General features: G+C 36.5%; 1 protein-coding gene across 1 annotated transcript in view; it reads right to left on the bottom strand.

Moving 5' to 3' along the window:
- Positions 1–24697, bottom strand: part of ATRNL1 (attractin like 1) — a 683604-nt gene that overhangs the window by 375549 nt on the left and 283358 nt on the right. The window contains exon 26 of the mRNA XM_022568674.3: positions 4298–4376. Within this exon, the coding sequence (XP_022424382.1) occupies positions 4298–4376 (79 nt within the window). The remainder of the gene's footprint in view (positions 1–4297; positions 4377–24697) is intronic.

The raw sequence follows: 24697 nt of genomic DNA, 5'->3' as shown, positions 1-24697 counted from the left end.
TGATTATGTTAAATTCAAAGTTAGGTTTTATGCTGCGTGACTGTGAAATGTGCAGGAAAATAGAGCATCATGAACACAAGATCAGTTACTCATTGGACATTGACTTATCCCAGACAATATTGTTCTTATTGATTTTTAAGCATTAGAGATGCATACTATACTATGGAGTATAAGCAAATAATGTGGTAACGATCTATATTAATATATTTTTTATTCTTTAAAGAACTGTAAAGAGAATAAAAGAAATAAAAGTTCCTGGTACAGGAAATATAATCATTCAAATACACAAACCCACTAGTAATATGAAGTTGATTAATATAACCTTACCTTTGCTTATGGGATCTATTATTCTACAGATTTTCCAGTTAGATTTTAATGGAGGCATACTACAGTTAAACCATCCAAAATATATGGGAATAAATGTTGTTAACTGAAAAAATTAACTTCTTATAACTATTAAGATATGCATGATATTTCCACTTATGTTAGTCAAATATAAGATTAAATACCTTTATTGCAAGGAGTAATTATAAAATTTTAATGGGTTTGTGCCTTTAATACCTATTAAAAACACATATTTTAGTTTAAACATGAAAATTATTGAGTATGACGATGCTATTTAAAAAGTCTCCTTTTGGGCTTCCCTGGTGGCACAGTGGTTGAGAGTCCACCTGCCGATGCAGGGGACACCGGTTCATGCCCCGGTCTGGGAAGATCCCACATGCCGCGGAGAGGCAGGGCCCGTGAGCCATGGCCGCTGAGCCTGCGCGTCTGGAGCCTGTGCTCCGCAGCGGGAGAGGCCACAACCGTGAGAGGCTCGCGTACCGCAAAAAAAAAAAAAAAAAAAAGTCTCCTTTTAATATATACCTGGCTCTAACAAACGTTTTTGTAATGTAATGACTCTATTTATCTAAACTTCAAGGTGCCTTTGAATCTCAAGGTTTTCAAGACCTCTGTAACAAGCATAAGCTATAAAAATAAACTCATCCTTCTCATATTTTATAATATTTCCATTGATCGATGTCCACTTATTGTTTCCATTAATTAGCACAGCATCCCCTCCACACACATGCACACGAAACTTTCTTATTTTTAATAGGGTTATCACAGAAATGGGTTTCGAGCTCCCATATGAAGAGGCAACATTAAAATTAAGGTCCTTTATAGTTTCATTTTTGTGTTTTTAAGAGCCCCTGAATTCAAGGGGTATTATTCAAAGGCATAACATTATTAATGGGCTTCTGATATTAAAATTGTAACACAAAAAATGTATGTGTGTGTTTATGAGACCCAAACCTTCGAACAGTTAAAAACAAAAAAGCAATATGTCTGGTTTAATTAACACAATATATTTTTTAAATGTCTAAAGATTATTTTCATTTTAAAACAGTCCTTATATTTAGAAAAGCAAGTAATACAATTCCTATAACAAAATTACAGAAATACCAAGAAGGAAGAATCCTTTAAATAACCTTCATTTACTGTTAAAGATAAACTGTCATTCTACTACTCATAGGGGTCCTCTGAGGTTTACAATAATTGATGTCTTAATGCTTTGGAGAAAGTAACATCTCCATATAAAGAAAAAATATTGAGGTATTTTCCTTTGGGGAATATTAGTGTTAATCTAATAGTTAAAGCTGAATAAAGAGAGATAAAAACACATTTTTGCCCCACTTACATAAAGTCTGTAAATGGGATTATCATATTAGCTACAACTGTGTAGTTAAAAGTCATTGGGTCTCGAAAACCAAAATGACAATCTTTTAATAATATAAAAATTATTAGCTAAATAGATGTCTGGTAGCCATCAAAATAATATCAACTTTACTTTGGGCATCAACATATGAATGGTTTCTAAGACATTTAGAAATCTGTATTTAAAAGATTTAATAAAATTAAAAATGATAAAATTCCCCATAATATTTTTTAACATGATATTGTAACATGACATGACCTCTCAACAGGACAGATTTTGTATTTTGGTAGAGGAAGCAAATTAAATGCAAATATTATTATATTCTTTAACGAAGATTCATTACCTGGAAGACTTGGAAAGAAGGACATTAAATTGAGGATTATCAAGAGGACATAGTAACATTTAGAACCACAGATTAGAACTGGCCCAGAGGTCCCTAATCTAGTTCTTCCTTCCTTCCTATTTTTCCTCCATTCTCACATGTGCAACACATACTTAGATTCTGACTTCTAATCAAAAAATAAATTCATATTTGTATTTTAAAAATTAAAGTAATATCAGCTGGCCAGAGCTTCTGATAATATGCAATAAACTACATACTACACTGAGGTGATATATTAACCAAAAGCAATTTGTCATTTTGAAAAGTGTGAAAGTTTCATAGTTAAATGAACAATTCCCATTATTTTTCTCAAATATTTAATAGTTTCTAAACTTTAGTCATTACATATAAACATTCCTAGAGCTCTAGGAACCTCAAACTGAGAATAAGTTATATAGTACGACGCCTCTCTTTAGAGGAAACTGAATTCAATTAGACTGCTTACCCACCTAGTTAATGGCAGAGTTGTACACAGATGTTTTCACAATTCTATCTTTATACAGTTACATTTTATAAACTTTAGAAATCAGATATTTAAACATTGCTAGTCATAATGAAGTGAGAACCCAGGCTCCCTGATTGAGCCTAACTTCTTTTCTAATGATAAGAGGCATAAACAGTCACTTGCTCTACTCCATTATGGAATGTTTTCATACTGCCTGACCACCACTTGTTTTTTCCTTCCTGAATCCATACTTTTACCTTAATAGATTGTCTAGCATGTGTAGAAGACTGTTTATCTCCACACAGAATTCCACTTTTTGCAAAATATTTATATATTAATATTTTTAAAATTCCTTTTAAATTGGATTACATTTTATCATAGGACCATACCAAGTAAATTCTCACTGATGTTGCACTGCCCATGTATAGAAAATCAGAAAGGTGGAGAGAATTAGGGTAAGTAATTTATTTGCAGGGGAGTGGTGTCAAGTTCGCAAATACATTATAGGTAGGCACTGGATGTTTGAAAATAGGAGAATAATTAAGAAAAACTCATGTCATTTACTAATTCTATAATTTGGAATATTCTGGATTGTTTTTAAATATAATCTTCTTATATGTGGAAAACAAGAAGGTAAGTAATTATATCTCTGCTATACATTGTTTCACAAAATTAAACGTATAAAAATATACTGGGAAATGCAACAGCAAATAGAATGCTAATAATATTAATAGCAATAGATGGACTTCTCTGGTGGCACAGTGGTTAAGAATCCGTCTGCCAATGCAGAGGACACGGCTTCAAGCCCTGGTCCGGGAAGATCCCACATGTCGCACAGCAACTAAGGCCATGCACCACAACTACTGAGCCTGCACTCTAGAGCCCACGAGCCACAACTACTGAAGCCCACACATCACAACTACTGAAGCCCACGCACCGCAATGAAGAGTAGCCCCCATTCGTCGCAACCAGAGAGAGCCCGTGCACAGCAACAAAGACCCAATGCAGCCAAAAATAAATAAATAAATATATAAAAAATAAAAAGTAATAGAATATAATAATATTAATAAAAACAGAAACGCTTTTTCATTATATGAGGTATAGAACAATAAATCTACTGTACATTTAGGATCCTCATATTATTATATTTCTTTGTTCCTTTCAATTAACTAATACATACAAAGTTAGGAAACTATATTTGTATAATATATTTACATCATCCGCTGCTGTTCTGTAAGAGTATTACTGTTTTTATCAATTTTAAGATTATAAGGGACACACATGATTAATTCTGATATAGAAATGTATCAAATTGAGGTATAATTCAAACATACTTGGATTATCAGATACCCATGAAAAAGATCTGATTACCAAAAAAAAGAATTCTACAAGATACAAACCAAAAATTAATATTTATTACTCAGAATATTCTTTTAAATTATGTTATAAAAATAATCTTTTTATAGTATAACTACCTAAATTAAAGAGATTGCAGGTTATTTAATCAACAAAACTAATATTGGTATCCACTATAAATTCTAACACTATATTAAAAAAACTGCAACTAACCAATGCTTCTACAGATACTGATTTAAAATGACAGTGGCAAATTTTGCTCTAAAGCTTAAAAAATACTAGATTGACTTGCTCAATCTTAATAAATGAAACTGATTTGAAAATCTCTATTTGAAAGGAGGATGTCAATTAAGGAATACAGATCCATATGTCTGCTTGAATCTTTAAACTAAAGATTAAGTAATATCACTGTTACCTCTCTCCGTCGAGAAGCCCAACATGTTTGTTTGATCTTCCACACCACAGCGGCCACCAGTAATAAGGATAAAAAACAACTAGAAAATAAAACACAAATAATTTTTGCTTAAAACACTTGCAATGTGTCATGAAATGATAAAAGAATATGTAGAGGATTTAAAAATATATAGAAATAATCACTTTGCCTTGGTAAATATTCAAGCAAAACAGATAAATTAGAAGTTTGTAAAACATTCTCAAGTAAAAGCAAAGTACACAGGTAGAAAAATTATTTATATTCTTTAATATATATTATAGTCTATCTTTCAGATTTTCTCTGTCAGAAGGAATGTAACTTTATAATTCTGTTGGTTTTATACAGCAATAAGTTTTTTTAGAATTGCTATTGAGTCATAAAATCTGGCAATTTTATAAATTTAAATATCACACATTTATTCATTTTACCTTTATTAGCAACTATCTTATATCTGAGAATATTCCTGTAGTTCTCAACTGAAGGTGATTTAGCCCTCCCACCCATCCCACCACTGGGACATTTGACTATGTCTAGATACATGTTTGATTATCACACTGGGAGAGAAGTGCAACTTGCGTCTAGTGAGTGTAGCCAGGGATGCTGCTAAACATCCTGCAATGCACAGGACTGCCCCCAATGACAAAGAATTATTCTGTCCAAAATGTCAGTTCTACAGAAGTTGAGAATCCCTTATATATGCTAACATTTAAATTAAGAAATCATTCAATTACAATGTATATACATGTGGTCAATATGTATTAGGTACCATATGCGATAGACTATGTAAAAGAGGATACTTTTTTAGCAGTAATTTGAGACTGACAAATCTCAAAATAACAGATTTATGTGAATCTGGTTAACCAATCCCAACCATGCATTACTGTTTCTTTTCCCTTCCTTTGCTCTGTGGTCAAAGGTTATGCTATGAAAAGACCCAGAAATGAGCAGAACAGTGCCACTATAAATTCACTGGTCACTGACCACTACCAAAAACCTGGTCTTCACCCTTAACTGATCATCCTTGTACTCATCAATTGATTCACTCATAAGCAGTGTAAATGTTGACACTTTCTACTCTTGTCAAATCCTTAATATATTTTTTCTCCTTGCCTCACTTAAAGAAATCTTAGAATATCTATCAATGATGCTGGCAATGACATTGATAATTCTAGCACTCACCCACTGAGTGCTGAACACATTCCAGATACTGTGCTAGATACATCACACTGATGACTGGGTTTAGTTTTATACGAACATTTCCAGATAGGATATATTATTCTTATTTTAGAAAAGAAGAATCCAATGCTCAGAAAAGTTCAAAGTAAACTGCTTATAGTCACACAGGGAGTTTAAGTGGTAGAGCCAAAATTCAAAACGAGCCTCATAAGCCTCAGACTCTTTCCTTCCCATCTGTTGGGAACTCTGAACTCTGAGCTTGCACACTATGTCATAACAGTTGTTTTCCATATTCCCCAGTATCAACCACTGAGGTACCTTACTGCTTTTTACATAATTATCTTTCCCTCTAGTATTTATAAACTCATTCTATTTCATCTAAATTTAAATTTTCAGAAGTGCTCAAGTCCCACATCACCTAAAAAGTAAAAAACAATAGCCCTATTTTATTAACCCTGTAGCTTCCTCTAGTTTGTTGAGCAAGTGGTCCTTGTAGCCACTTCCATGTCAATTTCCTCATAACCTAGTCTTATTTAACGTCTTATAATTTGGTATCCAATTTGTATACTAATAAAAATGTTAACATTAATAATTAATGTTTATATACTATGCAACATTTTAGTGGGTACTTCATCATGACTTTCTAAAAATTAAATAAACTAGTCTTTTCTCTATCAACTGTCTTTTACTTCTCAATTGACAATACCAACCATCCATCCTTTAAAACCCTTCTGAACACTTTATTTTCTTGGCTTCCTTCATCCTTCTTGACACACTACGGAGTCAGTGAAAGTAGACTGCATTCCTGATTCCTTGTTTTAAATTATGGACATTCCTGAAAATTCATTCACAAGACCATGCTATTATCTATTCTTGCTCTCAGAAAAAGAGCTCAGTTATCCTCATGGCTTCAACTATGAAATCATTTGGAATCATTTCCAAATATAAGTCATTTAACCTGACAAAATGAGAGCATCTTATCATTAGAAGAGATCGATGACATTGTTTAGTTCAGACTCCCCCCCAGGAAAGAAATTCCCAGCACAACTCTGATAGTGATCCGGTTCCTAATTAAATACACATAGTAGCTTCTGCTGGATCATAAGTTGGTGCATTTTATTTTTAGCTAGCTCAAACTATGAAAATTTTCTGTTAAGCTGTCTTTCTAACTTTTATTAATCAGTGCTGCTTCTGTCTCTGGGTTACACTGAATCAGCCATTTCCTTTTTCTGTATTCTAATACTTCTTTATATATTTGAAGACTCTTCTTACATGATTCCTTCTAGTCCACTGGTTCTCAGTCAGGAGAGTTTTGCCCTCCAGGGACATTTGGCAGTGGCTGGAGACATTTTTGGTTGTCACCACTTGGTGGACATCAAGTGGGATGCTGGTAAATATGGTACAATATAGAGGTCAGTCCTCCTCCCCACAACAAAGATTTTCCCAGCCAACCTGCCAATAGTGCCGAAACCCTGTTCTAGTCTGAATTACTGCCACAGCAGTTACACTTCCCTTGTTATATCCAGGTTAACAATGCAACTGTTGAAATATAGTAGTGAGAATCGATACTTTATATATAGTCCAAGGATCCATTTATCTGAATTTAAGTCTTACCATACTACCTTAAGAATTTTAACAAGAGAGATAAATATCACCTCAAATCTGCCATGTCCAAACTACTCCTGAGTAACATTCATAATAAAAGTAACTAACATCTATTGAGTAATATGTACCAAGTGCTGTGTTATATGTTTTACATGCATTAATTCTATCATTACCACAATCACACATGATATACTGTGTATTCTGTTATGCACTCATTTAAAAGATGAGAAAGTTGAGGTCATGGAGAGTTTACATAAATTGCCTAAGTTACAAAAGTCTTAAATTGCAAGTTCTCCCCTTTCTGCTGACTTCTTGTCTCACCATTACTTTCCAGGTAAAATGTAAAAACACATTCAATTTTATCATCCCTTATATTCAGTCAGATACCGTATCTTGCCAACTGTTTCTCTCACAGTGTCTGCAGCAGTAGACAATAGTACACATACCAAAATTCATTTACATTTAATAATTAAACGTAACCTAAATACCAAAAAGTATTTTAATTTGACAATTTGTAATTCACAATATTCTCCCCCCAAAATAGTTACATGATCAAGATTCAGTTTAGGACAGTGAAGACTTGCTGAATTTCTCCACAGGGAACTTAAATTCTTTCTGATCTAAATTTCATGATACAAGTGAAGAGTGTCACTTTTATAATGATAGAGGAAGCCAGTATAAAATTTATCAGTTTTCACGATTTTACCTCCTTGAGAAGAGGAGATATACACTTTAGGAGTTTGTTATGCTTTCTATGTAAATTCATATTAGGCTGGTAATAAAAAGTAATAAAAAGAAAATATTCTTCTAATAATATACTATTATAGGAATAGATATGGGATTATACCAGCAGAGACACCAAGAGTTTAAACTAAAGGGTACAGAGAAAACAAGATGGAATGAAAGAAGGTTTTCAGGCTTCTTGGATTCTATGGGATGGGAACATAGAGCTGTTCAGTTGGAAGCAGGCTTTATCCTTTAAGAAAAGGGAAGAACGACCCAGAAGGGAATCAGAGACCTTTCGGGCTCCCACTCCCACCACAGGCCCAGGGGGCAAGGATGGATCCTCCTCAGTTTCAAAGGGTGGAGCCTCTTGGGTTTTACAGGACCAGGATACCCCTGCCAAGAGCCTTGGCGCCAAGGCTGCAGCACAGTGCTGCAGCATCAGGGCCACTTTGCCAAGCTAACGTGGCAGGGCCGTACCACACAGCTATGGGGTGGCGTTGCCACCTCAGGGGACCTGGAAGTAGAGCACTGAACCAAGGAGGGTTATTCTCAAATCTTTAAGTTTGATGGGATTAGCCTTCCTTGGGACCCATCGCCCCTTTCTTCCTTTACTTTTCTTCCTTTTGAAATGGGAATATCTATTCTATGCCTATACCACCGTGGTATTTTGGAATCACATAATTTGCCTGGTTTCACAGGCTCACAACTAGAGAGGAATTTTGCCTTGGGTTAACTTGTACCCCAAATCTCACCCATATCTGATTTAGACAATATTCAGATGAGACTTCAGACTTTAGTGTTGATTCTGGAATGAATTAAGCCTTTTGGGATTGCTGGGATGAAATAAATGTACTTTGCATGCAATAAAGACATGATTTAGGGGGCTAGAGGCAGAATGCTACAAATGTTCCTCCAAAAGTTGTATGTTGAAGCCCTAACCCCCAATGTGATCATACTTAGAGATAGGAAATTTGGATGTAACTAAAGTTGAATGAGGTCATAATGGTAGAGCCCTGAGCCAGCAGAATTAGAGTCCTCATAAGAAGAAACACCAGAGAGCTTGTGCTCTCTCCCCAAGCACTTGTACCGAGAAAAGGCCATGTGAACATACACCAAGAAGGCGGTCATCTACAGGCCAAGAAGAAAGCTCTCACCAGAAGCAAACCATGCTGGCACTCAGATCTTAGACTTCCCAGTCTCCAAAACTGTGAGATTATAAACTTTCTGTTGTTAAAGTCACTCAGTCTGTGTTAGTTGTTTACGGTAGCCTGAGCAGACTAAGACACTCCCCAAAGTCAAAAGGAAGAATAACTCCCAGGTTTGTTCTGGTCAGGGCCCTGGCTACATTTCTTTCTGTTTTCTGACATACACTCTGTTGTGCCTCAGCTTTATTCTCAGGCTTGTTTTTCCCTTAGATACAAAAACGAATGCCACAGTTCTAGACTTCTATCACATACCATTATACACGCCCACTCTTCGCCAATCACTTGGCGAATTGAAGGGTATGCACTTACTGGCTTTAGCCCATCCATGAAGCTGGTGAGGGATCAATTCCTCCCAAATTGAATCCTCACTGCATAGCCACATGGAAGCAGTTAAATGAAGGCTGGGAAAGACTCCATAAAATCTACTTCTGCTATCATTTATGTAAAATTCATAGAAAAACACCTAAATGAACCTCCCCAAAACTGGTAACAGATTTACAAATCTAAAGAGCACATTTGATAACTCTTCAATCCTTTCTTGAAATATTTTACAGAAAACAGAGTGCTCTAAAGCCTCTTTGGCAAAGTATTAAAAAGGCAAGGAACATATAGTAAGGAAGACCTTCCTGGTTAATTACTCCTGTTACAAATCATGTACCTGGATAAAACCTTAATCTCACAAACTTGCACCAAAAATTATAAAGGTCAATGTATACAGTGCTCTTTTCTACATTCAACTTTTATTTAAAGCATACCTTTTGAAACCATGTAGTCAGGATAAAAGTTTCAATTACAAAATTCCCTTAATATTTTTAAAGTAGTAAATGCTCTTCTTAAAAAGCTTTCCTAAAGCACTAATGCATAACACACATAGAGAAATCATAAGTATACAGCTCAATGAATTATCGCAAAGAAAATATACCCATGTAACCACCACCCCAGTAAAGAAATAGTACTTTGCCCATCCCTATTCATCAGAGGTCACTAGCATAATGATTTTTAACACCATAGTGTGTTTCTGCCTATTTCTGAACTTTACACAAATGGAATCCTAAAATATTCATTCTTTTGTTTCTAGCTTCTTTTGTTCAAAACTATGTTAGTGAATGCCATCCATATTGTTCTTTTAGGATTAGTTTGTTCTTTTCATTGCCCCATATTCTATTATTTTTAGGTATCTGGGTTATTCCAAGGTTTTGGCTACTTAAAACACACTGCTATAAATATGCTTAACATGACCTTTGATGGAATGGAATTGTTGGATCACAGAGTATGGGTAAGCTCAACTTTAGAATACAGTCAAATTGTTTTCAAAGTTGTTGCACCAACTTCTAGACCACCAGAAGTGTCTAGAGTTCCACATCCACTCCAACATTTGATATCATCTATCTTGTTCTTTTTAGCCACTATAATGGGTGAATAGTAAATAGTATTATATTGTGGTTTTATAATTTGCATTCCCTGATAAAAATTAAATGGAGCACATTTTTATATTTTGTTAGCCACTTATCCTTTTTTGTGAAGTGCTTATTCAAGTCTCTTGCCATTTTGGGGGCGGGGAGTTGAGTTTTAAGACTGCTTTTTATTGATTTATATGAGTTATATATTGTGACTATAAGGCCTTTATCCTTTATATAGGTTGTGAATATTTTATACTGCTGCATGGCTTGACTTTTCACAATGTTAATGACATCTTCTGACAACAAAAATTGTTAGTTTTACTGTAGTCTAATTTTATTGAAGTGCTTTGTGTGTCTGTTTAAGAAATTTTCCCAGTTCTAAAGATGTGAAGAAGAATGCTCATATTACCTTCTAGATGATACTTCATTGTTTTTCCTTTTCTCCTGGTATTTATTTTTATGATTAGTATGAGGTAGGAGTCAAATGTTACTTTTCTCCATATGGATGGTTAACAGATCCAACACCCGATAAAGTTTTTCTTGAAGCTATAAATAAATATTGACAGACAGTCCTTGACTTGCTAACCACACTGAAGAATGGCGCACTTCCATCACAGCCCTTTCTAATGTATCAAATTTACAGAGGGACTGAGGTCTTATTTGTATCTTATAGAAAATGCTGATATTCTCTATAGAGATATTTTACTTTAGACATCTGTAGGCTGCGCTTACAATGTACCCAAAGCTTTTTCGGTGCTATTTGAGTCTGCCATGTGGGTTCAGTCTGGGGCCTGGGCAGAGTTCTAACCATTAGCCGCTTCTCAAATTCTTTGGTATACTAATTACGATAACAGCCTCACATGGAAAATCCCAGAAGTTCAACTTTATGGGATGGCTTTTCTCTGTTATTTCCCAGACTTTTTCTGGTTCTCTGGGCTTCACTTTTCCATCCTCTGGCCAGAAACTACCCGCTTCTGTGACTGTGCCACATTCTGCATTGGGAGGACAGAGAAGAGGGAAAAGCAATGGATTTGTATTGACCCTCTTGTACCTACAGTTCCGCGTTATGTAGAAGATTCCCAACCCTTGGAAATTTGGCTCTAGCAGCTTCCTGGCCGTTTTTGCTGCAGCCAATGTTCCTGCTTCAAGACTGTTTGGAATTGGGGGTAAGTATTTAAAAAAGAGAGGAAAATTGGGGGGTGGATCTCCCCTACTCTCTGAGCTTCAAGGGCTTCCTTTTCCACAGCACAAGTCAGAACTAGAGTATTTTTCCAGGATGTTTTCTGCATTGAGGCTCAAGGCAGGGGATACTGGAGGAATAAATGGTTAACTTCCAAATATTTCAGGGTGCTCTGAATTCTGCTGTTCTTCCCTGATCTGCCTGATGATACTTACTTTTCACAATTACCAGATAGTTGCCCATGCATATCATCCAGGTTTTATAGTTGAGACCCATGGGACATAAAGAGAGATGTATGTTTATGTAGTGTTTCCTGGAACTGGAAGCCTGATGGTGAATGGATTTTTGACAGAGCTGCAAAGGCATTTCAAAAGAGAAAGACCAGTCTTTTCCAAAGGCTGTAAAAATTGGATATCCATATGCAAAATAATGAACCTTGACCTATACCTCAATCATAAACAATAACTAAAATGGATCATAGACTCATAAACAAAAGATATCTGAAATGGATCACAGATTTAAATGTACAATGTAAAAGTACAAAACTCTTAGAAGGAAATCTATGTGACACTGAGTAGGCAAAGAATTCTTATATGACACCAAAAGCATAACTTATAAAAGAAAAAAGAATACATTGGATTTTATCAAAATTAAAACATTTTTTTTTCTCCACAAAAGACACTGTTAAAAGAACAAAAATACAAGTCAAAGTCTGGGAGAAAATTATATCAAATCACACTTCTGGCAGAAGATTTACATCCAGACATATAAAGAATACTCAACCCCAAGAATAAGAAAACAAACAATAAAAAATAGGCAAAAAATCTGCAAAGACACTTAACCAAGGAAGATAAAAGTGGCTAATAAGTACATGAAAAGATATTCAATGTCATTAGCCATTAGGGAAATGCAGATTAAAATCATAAGATACCACCACACACCTATTTGAATGGCTATAATAAAAAATACTGACAAGACCAAGCACTGAGGATGTGGAACAACTGAAACCTTCATACTTTGCTGGTGGCAAGGCAAAATGATAGTCACTCTGAAAAATAGTGGCAGTTATTATAAAGATAAACATACATTTGCTATATGATTCAGCAATCCCACTTCCAGAAATTTATCCTAAAGAAGTGAAAACTTATGTCTGCACAAAACCTATACAAGTATGTGCCTTGTCCACGGCAGCATTATTCATAGCTGCTGAAAAGTATAACAATTCTTATCTATCAAAGGGTGGATGGATAAACAAACTTGAGTATATTCATACAATGGAATACCACTTAACAACAAAAATGAAATGGACTATTGATGGAAAAGACCAACTTGAATAAATCTCAAATGCAGTATGCTAAGGGAAAGAAACCAGTCTCAGGAGGTTACATACTGTATGATTCCATGTATATGACATTCTGGGAAAGGCAAAACTATAGAGACAGGGTACCAATCTGTGGTTGCCAGGGTTTATGGCTGAGGAAAAAGCCTGACTGTAAAGGAGGCCCTCTGAAGGATTCTTTGAGATTCTGGAACTGGTCTATATCCTGATAGAGCTGATGATTACAAGAAACTATAGAGAGGAGCTTCAAGATGGCGGAAGAGTAAGACGCGGAGATCACCTTCCTCCCCACAGATACATCAGAAACACATCTACACGTGGAACAACTCCTACAGAACACCTACTGAACGCTGGCAGAAGACCTCAGACCTCCCAAAAGGCAAGAAACTCCCCACGTACCTCGGTAGGGAAAAGAAAAAAGAATAAACAGAGACAAAAGGATAGGGACGGGACCTGCACCAGCGGGAGGGAGCCGTGAAGGAGGAAAAGTTTCCACACACTAGGAAGCCCCTTCGCGGGCGGAGACTGCGGGTGGCGGAGGGGGAGGCTTCGGAGCCGCGGAGGAGAGCACAGCAACAGGGGTGCGGAGGGCAAAGCGGGGAGATTCCCGCACAGAGGATCAGGGCCAACCGGCACTCACCAGGCCGAGAGGCTTGTCTGCTGGCCCGCCGGGGCAGGCGGGGCTAGGAGCTGAGGCTCGGGCTTCGGTCGGAGCGCCGGGAGAGGACTGGGGTTGGCGGTGTGAACACAGCCTGAAGGGGGTTAGTGCGCCACGGCTAGCCGGGAGGGAGTCCGGGAAAAAATGTCTAGGAGCTGCCTAAGAGACAAGAGGCTTTTTCTTGCCTCTTTGTTTCCTGGTGCGCGAGGAGAGAGGATTAAGAGCGCCACTTAAAGGAGCTCCAGAGACGGGCACGAGCCGCGGCTATCAGCGCGGACCCCAGAGACGGGCATGAGACGCTAAGGCTGTTGCTGCCGCCACCAAGAAGCCTGTGTGTGAGCATAGGTCACTATCCACACCCCCCTTCCGGGGAGCCTGTGCAGCCCGCCACTGCCAGTGTCCCGGGATCCAGGGACAACTTCCCCGGGAGAGGCTGGTGCAACGTCATGCCGGCCTCTGCCGCCGCAGGCTCACCCAGCATCCGTACCCCCCTCTCCCCCCAGCCTGAGCCCCCGAATCAGCTGCTCCTTTAACCTCGCCCTGTCTGAGCGAAGAACAGACGCCCTCAGGCGACCTACACAGGGCGGGGGGTTGGGGGGGGCACGGGAAGGGCAAATCCAAACCTGAACCCCGGGAGCTGTGCAAACAAAGAAGAGAAAGGGAAATCTCTCCCAGCAGCCTCAGGAGCAGCAGATTAAGTCTCCACAATCAACTTGATGTACCCTGCATCTGTGGAATACCTGAATAGACAACGAATCATCCCAAATTGAGGAGGGAGGCTTTGGGAGCAACGATATATATTTTTTCCCCCTTTTCTCTTTTTGTGAGTGTGTATGTGTATTCTTCTCTGTGTGATTTTGTCTGTCTAGCTTTGCTTTTACCATTTGTCCTATGGTTCTGTCTGTCCTTTTTTTTTTTTTTTTTTACTTAAAAGTTTTTTTTCTTAATAATTATTTTTTATTTTAATAACTTTATTTTATCTTCTTTCTTTCTTTCTTTCTTTCTATTTTTTCTCCCTTTTATTCTGAGCCTTGTGGATGAAAGGCTCTTGGTGCTCCAGCCAGGTGTCAGGGCTGTGCCACTGAGGTGGAAGAGCCAAGTTCAGGACACTGGACCACAAGAGACCTCCCAGCTCCACGTAATATCTCCCAGAGATCTCCATCTCAATGCCAAGACCCAGTTTCACTCAACAACCAGCAAGCTACAGTGCTGGACACCCTATGCCAAACAACTAGCAAGACAGGAACAGAGACCCATCCATTCGCAGAGAGGCTGCCTAAAATCATAATAAGGCCACAGACACCCCAAAACACATCACAAGACGTGGACCTACCCACCAGAAGGACAAGATCAAGCCTCATCCACGAGAACACAGGCACTAGGTCCCCTCCACCAGGAAACCTACACACCCTCTGAACCAACCTTAGCCACTGGGGACAGACACCAAAAACAACGGGAACTATAAACCTGCAGCCTGTGAAAAGGAGACCCCAAACACAGTAAGATAAGCAAAATGAAAAGACAGAAAAACACAGCAGATGAAGGAGCAAGATAAAAACCCATCAAACCTAACAAATGAGGAGAAAATAGGCAGTCAGCCTGAAAAAGAATTGAGAATAGTGATAGCAAAGATGATCCAAAATCTTGGAAACAGAATGGAGAAAATACAAGAAACGCTTAACAAGGACCTAGAAGAACTAAAGAGCAAACAAACAAAGGTGAACAACACAATAAATGAAATTAAAAACTCTCTAGAGGGATCAATAGCAGAATAACTGAGGCAGAAGAATGGATAAGTGACCTGGAAGATAAAATAGTGGAAATAACTACTGCAGAGCAGAATAAAGAAAAAAGAATGAAAAGAATTGAGGACAGTCTCAGAGACCTCTGGGACAACATTAAACACACCAACATTCGAATTATAGGGTTCCCGGAAGAAGAAGAGAAAAAGAAAGGGACTGAGAAAATACTTGAAGAGATTATAGTTGAAAACTTCCCTAATATGGGAAAGGAAATAGTTAATCAAGTCCAGGAAGCACAGAGAGTCCCATACAGGATAAATCCAAGGAGAAACACGCCAACACACATATTAATCAAACTATCAAAAATTAAATACAAAGAAAAAATATTAAAAGCAGCAAGGGAAAAACAACAAGTAACACATAAGGGAATCCCCATAAAGTTAACAGCTGATCTTTCAGCAGAAACTCTGCAAGCCAGAAGGGAGTGGCAGGACATATTTAAAGTGATGAAGGAGAAAAACCTACAACCAAGATTACCCAGCAAGGATCTCATCCAGATTTGATGGAGAAATTAAAAGCTTTACAGACAAGCAAAAGCTAAGAGAACTCAGCACCACCAAACCAGATTTACAACAAATGCTAAAGGAACTTCTCTAGACAGGAAACACATGAGAAGGAAAAGACCTACAATAATAAACCCAAAACAGTTAAGAATATGGTAATAGGAACATACATATCGATAATTACCTTGAACGTAAATGGATTAAATGCTCCAACCAAAAGACATAGACTGGCTGAATGGATACAAAAACAAGACCCATATATATGCTGTATACAAGAGACCCACTTCAGACCTAGGGACACATACAGACTGAAAGTGAGGGGATGGAAAAAGATATTCCATGCAAATGGAAATCAAAAGAAAGCTGGAGTAGCAATTCTCAGATCAGACAAAATAGACTTAAAACAAAGACTATTACAAGAGACAAAGAAAGACACTACATAATAATCAAGGGATCAATCCAAGAAGAAGATATAACAATTGTAAATATTTCTGCACCCAACATAGAAGCACCTCAATACATAAGGCAAATACCAACAGCCATAAAAGGGGAAATCGACAGTAACACAATCATAGTAGGGAACTTTAACACCCCACTTTCACCAATGGACAGATCATCCAAAATGAAAAGAAATAAGGAAACACAAGCTTTAAATAATACATTAAACAAGATGGACTTAATTGATATTTATAGAAAATTCCATCCAAAAACAACAGAATACACATTCTTCTCAATTGCTCATGGAACATTCTCCAGGATTGAGCATATCTTGGGTCACAAATCAAGCCTTGGTAAATTTAACAAAACTGAAATCGTATCAAGTATCTCCTGACCACAACGCTATGAGACTAGATATCAATTACAGGAAAAAATCTGTAAGAAATAGAAACATATGGAGGCTATACAACACACTACTTAACAACCAAGAGATCACTGAAGAAATCAAAGAGGAAATCAAAAAGTACCTAGAAACAAATGACAATGAAAGCACAACGACACAAAACCTATGGGATGCAGCAAAAGCAGTTCTAAGAGGGAAGTTTACAGCTATACAAGCCTACCTTAAGAAACAAGAAACATCTCAAATAAACAACCTAACCTTACACCTAAAGCAATTAGAGAAAGAAGAACAAAGAACCCCCAAAGTTAGCAGAAGGAAAGAAATCATAAAGATCAGATCAGAAATAAATGAAAAAGAAATGAAGGAAATGACAACAAAGATCAATAAAACTAAAAGCTGGTTCTTTGAGAACATAAACAAAATTGATAAAACATTAGCTAGACTCATCAAGAAAAAAAGGGAGAAGACTCAAATCAATAGAATTAGAAATGAAAAAGGAGAAGTAACAACTGACACTGCAGAAATACAAAGGATGATGAGAGATTACTACAAGCAACTATATGCCAATACAGTGGACAACCTGGAAGAAATGGACAAATTCATAGAAATGCACAACCTTCCGAGACTGAACCAGGAAGAAATAGAAAATATGAACAGACCAATCACAAGCACTGAAATTGAAACTGTGATTAAAAATCTTCCAACAAACAAAAGCCCAGGACCAGATGGCTTCACAGGCGAATTCTATCAAACATTTAGAGAAGAGCTAACACCTATCCTTCTCAAACTCTTCCAAAATATAGCAGAGGGAGGAACACTCCCAAACTCATTCTACGAGGCCACCATCACTCGAATACCAAAATGAGACAAAGATGTCACAAAGAAAGAAAACTACAGGCCAATATCACTGATGAACATAGATGCAAAAACCCTCAACAAAATACTAGCAAACAGAATCCAACAGCACATTAAAAGGATCATACACCATGATCAAGTGGGGTTTACCCTAGGAATGCAAGGATTCTTCAATATACGCAAATCAATCAATGCGATACACCATATTAACAAACTGAAGGAGAAAAACCATATGATCATCTCAATAGATGCAGAGAAAGTTTTCAACAAAATTCAACACCCATTTATGATAAAAATCCTCCAGAAAGTAGGCATAGAGGGAACTTTCCTCAACATAATAAAGGCTATATATGACAAACCCACAGCCAACATCGTCCTCAATGGTGAAAACCTGAAACCATTTCCACTAAGATCAGGAACAAGACAAGACTGCCCACTCTCACCACCATTATTCAACATAGTTTTGGAAGTTTTAGCCACAGCAATCAGAGAAGAAAAAGAAATAAAAGGAATCCAAATCAGAAAAGAAGAAGTAAAGCTGTCACTCTTTGCAGATGACATGATACTATACATACAGAATCCTATAGATGCTACCAGAAAACTACTAGAGGTAATCAATGAATTTGGTAAAGTAGCAGGATACAAAATTAATGCACAGAAATCTACTGCATTCCTATACACTAATGATGAAAAATCTGAAAGTGAAATTAAAAAAACACTCCCATTTACCATTGCAACAAAAAGAATAAAATATCTAGGAATAAACCTACCTAAGGAGACAAAAAGACCTGTAGGCAAAAAATTATAAGGCACTGATGAAAGAAATTAAAGATGATACAAATAGGTGGAGAGATATACCATGTTCTTAGATTGGAAGAATCAACATTGTGAAAATGACTCTACTACCCAAAGCAATCTACAGATTCAATGCAATCCCTATCAAACTACCACTGGCATTCTTCACAGAACTAGAACAAAAAACTTCACAATTTGTATGGAAACACAAAAGACCCCGAATAGCCAAAGTAATCTTGAGAAAGAAAAACGGAGCTGGAGGAAACAGGCTCCCTGGCTTCAGACTATACTACAAAGCTACAGTAATCAAAACAGTATGGTAGGGGTACAAGAACAGAAATATAGATCAATGGAACAGGATAGAAAGCCCAGAGATAAGCCCACGCACATATGGCCACCTTATCTTTGATAAAGGAGGCAAGAATATACAGTGGAGCAAAACCAGCCTCTTCAATAAGTGGTGCTGGGAAAACAGGACAGCTACATGTAAAAGAATGAAATTAGAACACTCCCTAACACCATACACAAAAATAAACTCCAAATGGATTAAAGACCTAAATGTAAGGCCAGACGCCATCAAACTCTTAGAGGAAAACATAGGCAGAACACTCTGACATAAATGACAGCATGATCCTTTTTGACCCACCTCCTAGAGAAATGGAAATAAAAACAAAAATAAACAAATAGGACCTAATGAAACTTAAAAGCTTTTGCACAGCAAAAGAAACCATAAACAAGACGAAAAGGCAACCCTCAGATTGGGAGAATATATTTGCAAATGAAGCAACTGACAAAGAATTAATCTCTGAAACATATAAGCAACTCATGCAGCTCAATGTCAAAAAAATAAACAACCCAATCCAAAAGTGGGCAGAAAACCTAAATAAACATTTCTCCAAAGAAGATATACAGACTGCCAACAAACACATAAAAGAATGCTCAACATCATTAATCATTAGAGAAATGCAAATCAAAACTACAATGAGATATCATCTCACACCAGTCAAAATGGCCATCATCAAAAAATCTACAAACAATAAATGCTGGCAAGAGTGTGGAGAAAAGGGAACCCTCTTGCACTGTTGGTGGGAATGTAAATTGATACAGCCACTATGGAGAACAGTATGGAGGTTCCTTAAAAAACTAAAAATAGAACTACCATACGACCCAGCAATCCCACTACTGGGCATATACCCTGAGAAAACCGTAATTCAAGAAGAGTCATGTACCAAAATGTTCATTGCAGCTCTATTTACAATAGCCAGGACATGGAAGCAACGTTAAGTGTCCATCAACAGATGAATGGATAAAGAAGATGTGGCATACATATACAATGGAATATTACTCAGCCATAAAAAGGAACGAAACTGAGTTATTTGTAGTGAGGTGGATGTGCCTAGAGACTGTCATACAGAGTGAAGTAAGTCAGAAAGAGAAAAACAAATACCCTATGCTAACACATATATATGGAATCTAAACAAACAAAAAAAATAGTCAGAAGAACCTAGGGGCAAGATGGGAATAAAGAGGCAGACCTACTAGAGAATGGACTTGAGGATACGAGGAGGGGGAAGGGTATGCTGGGACAAAGTGAGACAGTGGCATGGACATATATATACTACCAAACGTAAAAGAGATAGCTAGTGGGAAGCAGCCGCATAGCACAGGGAGATCAGCTTGGTGCTTTGTGACCACCTAGAGGGGTGGGATAGGGAGGGTGGGAGGTAGGGAGATGCAAGAGGGAAGAGATATGGGGACATATGTATATGTATAACTGATTCACTTTGTTATAAAGCAGAAACTAACACACCATTGTAAAGCAATTATACTCCAATAAAGATGTTAAAAAAAAAAAAAAAAGAACCCACCTGTCAATGCAGGGGACACAGTTTTGAGCCCTGGTGCAGGAAGATCCCACATGCCGTGGAGCAACTAAACCTGTATGCCACAACTACTGAGCCTATGCTCTAGAGCCCGCGCACCACAACTACTGAAGCTTGCACGCCTAAAGCCTGTGCTCCGCAACAAGAGAAGCCACTGCAGTGAGAAGCCCACACACCGCAACAAAGAGTAGCCCCCACTCTCCGCAACTAGAGAAAGCCCACAGGCAGCAGTGAAGACCCAACACAGTCAAAAATAAATAAAATAAATTTTAAAAATAAGATAAACAAATGGGACCTAAGTAAACTGAAAAGCTTCTGCACAGCAAAAGAAACCATAAACAAAATGAAAAGACAACCCACAGAATGGGGAAAAATATTTGCAAAGAAAGAAACTGACAAGGTATTAATCTCCAAAATATACAAACAGCTCATGCAGCTCTATGTCAAAAAAACGAACAACACAATCATAAGATAGGCAGAAGATCTAAATAGACATTTCTCCAAAGAAGACATACAGATGGCCAAAAAGCACATGAAAAGATGCTCAACATCACTCATCATCAGAGAAATGCAAATCAAAACTACAATAAGGCATCACCTCACACAGGTCAGAATGGCCACCATCATAAAGTCTACAAACAATAAATGCTGGAGAGGGTGTGGAGAAAAGGTAACCCTCTTGCACTGTTGGTGGGAATGTAAATTGATATAACCACTATGGAGTACAGTATGGAGGTTCCTTAAAAAACTAAAAATAGAACTACCATATGATCCAGCAATCCCACTATTGGACATACATCTGGAGAAAACCATAATCCAAAAGGATACATGCACCCCAATGTTCATTGCAGCCCTGTTTATAATAGCCAAGACATGGAAGCAACCTACGTGTCCATCAACAGAGGACTGGATAAAGAAGATGTGGTACATATATACAATGGAATACTACTCAGCCATAAAAAGAATGAAATAATGCCATTTGCAGCAACATGGATGGACCTAGAGATTATCATACTAAGTGAAGTAAGTCAGAGAAAGACAAATATCATATGATATCACTTATATGTGGAATCTAAAAAAAGGTACAAATGAACTAATTTACAAAGCATAAAGAGTCACAGATGTAGAAAACAAACTTATGGTTACTGGGGAGGAAGGGCGAGAGAGACAAACTGGGAGATTGGGATTGACATATACACATTACTATGTATAAAACAGATAACTAATAAGGACCTATTGTATAGCACAGGGAACTCTACTCAATACTCTGTAATGACCTATATGCGAAAAGAATCTAAAAAAGAGTGGATATATGTACATGTATAACTGATTCACTTTGCTGTACAGAGGAAACTAACACAGCATTATAAATCAACTATACTCCAATAAAATTTTTTTTAAAAAAAGAAACCATACATATTTTAGAATTCATATGGCTGTATCCCCCCAAATGGAATTTTACTGCACGTAAATTTTAAAACACTTTACAAAGGAATGAAAGACAAAACAAAACCAAACAAGAAATAAACCAGATACCTCCGAAGAAAAAGCGACTGCAATATAATAAATTTGTGGAGAATAATATGAGAGGAGGCAGATAATTTGGCCTGGTTTCAGAGGAACTTGTAAGTCTAGTCTGAATTATATTATAAATGTGAAAGGAAGCTTTTAAACAATGGATTCTTATAATTCAATTTATGTTAAAAAATCACTTTGGTTGTTTTGAATAAAATAGACTGATAGACAGAAGGAAGAATCAGGGCTTATGTAGGGGATTAAGGAAAGAGAAATGTATTTAGTTAATTCCCAGGTATTGAAGTTAGGTTAATAGTGGCAACCGTAACTGAGCTAGAGAATACTAGAAAAAAGAGCTGTTTGCCAAGACAGCAAGTTTAATTTAGGATATGTTGGTTTTGAAGTACTAGGCAATATGTTAGTGAAAGAACTAAGTTTCAGTCTATAGTGTTCCAAACTTCAGCACTAAAAATTAGACACGGAGCACTGGTTTAGCTAAGTTGCAATAAACTTTGTGCAATTACTATTTTACTCGAGCTATAGTTGATATTTTGGTTTAAAAGAAGAGTTGGGATCTAAATATCTGTTTTCTTCTACAGCAAAGTCAGGGAGAGAATTCCTGAAGAAACCTCCAGTATAATAAGATGTAATTTATGGTTTCTACTTAGAGAAATCTATATCTTAAGGCCTCATTTCTATTAACATAGCCATTATCATAATCTCACTTTTGAAAAGGAGGACTTCTATTTTTCATTCTTCCCAGAGTTCTTCGTTCTTGCACCATTTAAAAAAAATTTTTTTTATACCACATACTCCTTCTGGGATATGCCACTTTGATGTAGGCATTCTGTTACCAATGATTTCGGTTTACTTCTCTCCCTGTAGGGAGTTACATCCTTCCTTTTTCTCTTTTGAAATATCTTCATGGACAACATCATTGTTTCATTTCCCTAAATCTTGGTCACAGTGTTTATTTTTCATTATTCTTCCCACTCACATGCTCACTTCTGTAGGGTCATCTTTGATTATTCTTGTTTTTTAATTGCTTATCTCCTAATTTTTCTTTCTTTTTCTATTCTTTAAATTCCTCTAATTAATTAAAATCCTTTCTGGATCCTCCAAAATAGCATCATCATCTCTTTTGGCACTTTATATGCACTAAGATGGCGATAATAAAAAAGAGATAAAAAGAAGTGTTACTGAGAATATGGAGAAATTGGAACCCTCATACATTCCTGGTGAGAATGTAAAATGGCACATCTTCTTTGGAAAATAGTTTGCCAGTTTCTCACAATGTTAAATCTAGAGTTACTATATGACCCATCAATGCCACTCCTAGGTATATACTCAAGAGAAATAAAAACGTTATCGCCACAAAAAAACATGGACACAAATCTTCATAGTAGCATAATTCACATGAGCCAAAAAGAGGAAAACACCCAAATGCCCATCACTGAAAAAGGAGAAATAAAATGTGTCATATCCATACAACGGAATGGTATTTAGCGATAAAAAGCAATGATATACTGATACATACAACATCATGGATAAACCCTGTAAACACTGTGATAAGTGATAGAAGCTTGTCACAAAAGAACAAATATTGTATGATTTTAATTAGTATATGAAAATGTTCAGAATAGGAAAATCTATATACAGGAACTAGATTAGTGATGGTCTAAAACTTAGGGTGTGGGAGAGGGATGGGAAGTGACTGCAAACGTGTACTGTTTCTTTTTGGGGTGATGAAAATGTTCTAAAATTGACTGTGATAATGGCTACAGAGCTATTGAATTGTGCACTTTAAATGGGTGAATTGTACTGTATATGAATTATATCTCAATAAGGCTATTTTAAAAAATAAAATTAGAAATTAGAAAATGAATTTAAAATTAGACAATTGTATGTAAAAGTGAAAGTTTCAAATTTTCTAGTGTTCTTATATGATTCAGGAGTAAAACAAGACACCGATTAACATTATTACTGGTTAGGAAAAATATACATGTTAAAATTTAAGGGCATTCATTAAAGAAAAAATTTGAAATGTATAATTCCTAAACTGCTAAAAGGAAAAACAATTAAATAATATTAAAAGGACATTCAATTTAATAGAAAGCAGGGGAGAAGAAAAAAAGATTGCTTGAGAAAGCATTTTAAAAGGTGAAAAGATGGAGAAAAAAATTAAAATACAACAATAATTGCAATAAATAGAAATTCACTAAATCTGTTTCTTTAAAAGTCAGAGATTTTCAGATTATTACAACAGGATAAACAATGTCCAGATATTTGTGGTGTACGTGAAACACATTTAAAATCTAGTAAAATAAAAAATATTGAAAGTAAAGAAATGAAAATAGATTTACCATGGAAATTCTAACAAAATTATATTGTATCTAAGTTTATATAAAACAAGTTATAAATTAAGGCAAAAATTTCAAGAAAGACATAGAGAATTCAAAATGGTTAAAACAACGATTCAACTCCACTCTTAATAATGGATAGGAACACCAGACAAACATAAGTAAGGAAACAGAGGATTCGAACAACACAATAAACCAACTACATTCAAAGGACATATGTAAAACACTATTCCCAACAACAGGATACACATTCTTCTCAAGTGCACATGAGATATTGTCCAGGATATACCACATTTTAGGTCAAAAATTTTCTCAATAAATTAAAAAAAAACAGATATCATGAAAAGTATCTCCTTTAACTACAGCAGAATAAAGTCAGAAATCAACAACAGAAGAAAACCTGGAAAACTCACAAATTTGGGGAAATGAAACAACATACTCTTGAACAACCAACAGCTCATAGAAGAAATCACAAGGGAAATTAGAAAGTACTTAGAGACAAATGAAAATGAAACAGAACATAATAAAACTGATGGGAT

The sequence above is a fragment of the Delphinapterus leucas genome, chromosome 16 (assembly GCF_059928025.1).
Source record: "Delphinapterus leucas isolate spDelLeu-1000000601 "Yukka" chromosome 16, BTC_Dleu_Yukka2, whole genome shotgun sequence".
Taxonomy (NCBI): domain Eukaryota; kingdom Metazoa; phylum Chordata; class Mammalia; order Artiodactyla; family Monodontidae; genus Delphinapterus; species Delphinapterus leucas.
This window is presented reverse-complemented; position numbering and strand designations above follow the sequence as displayed.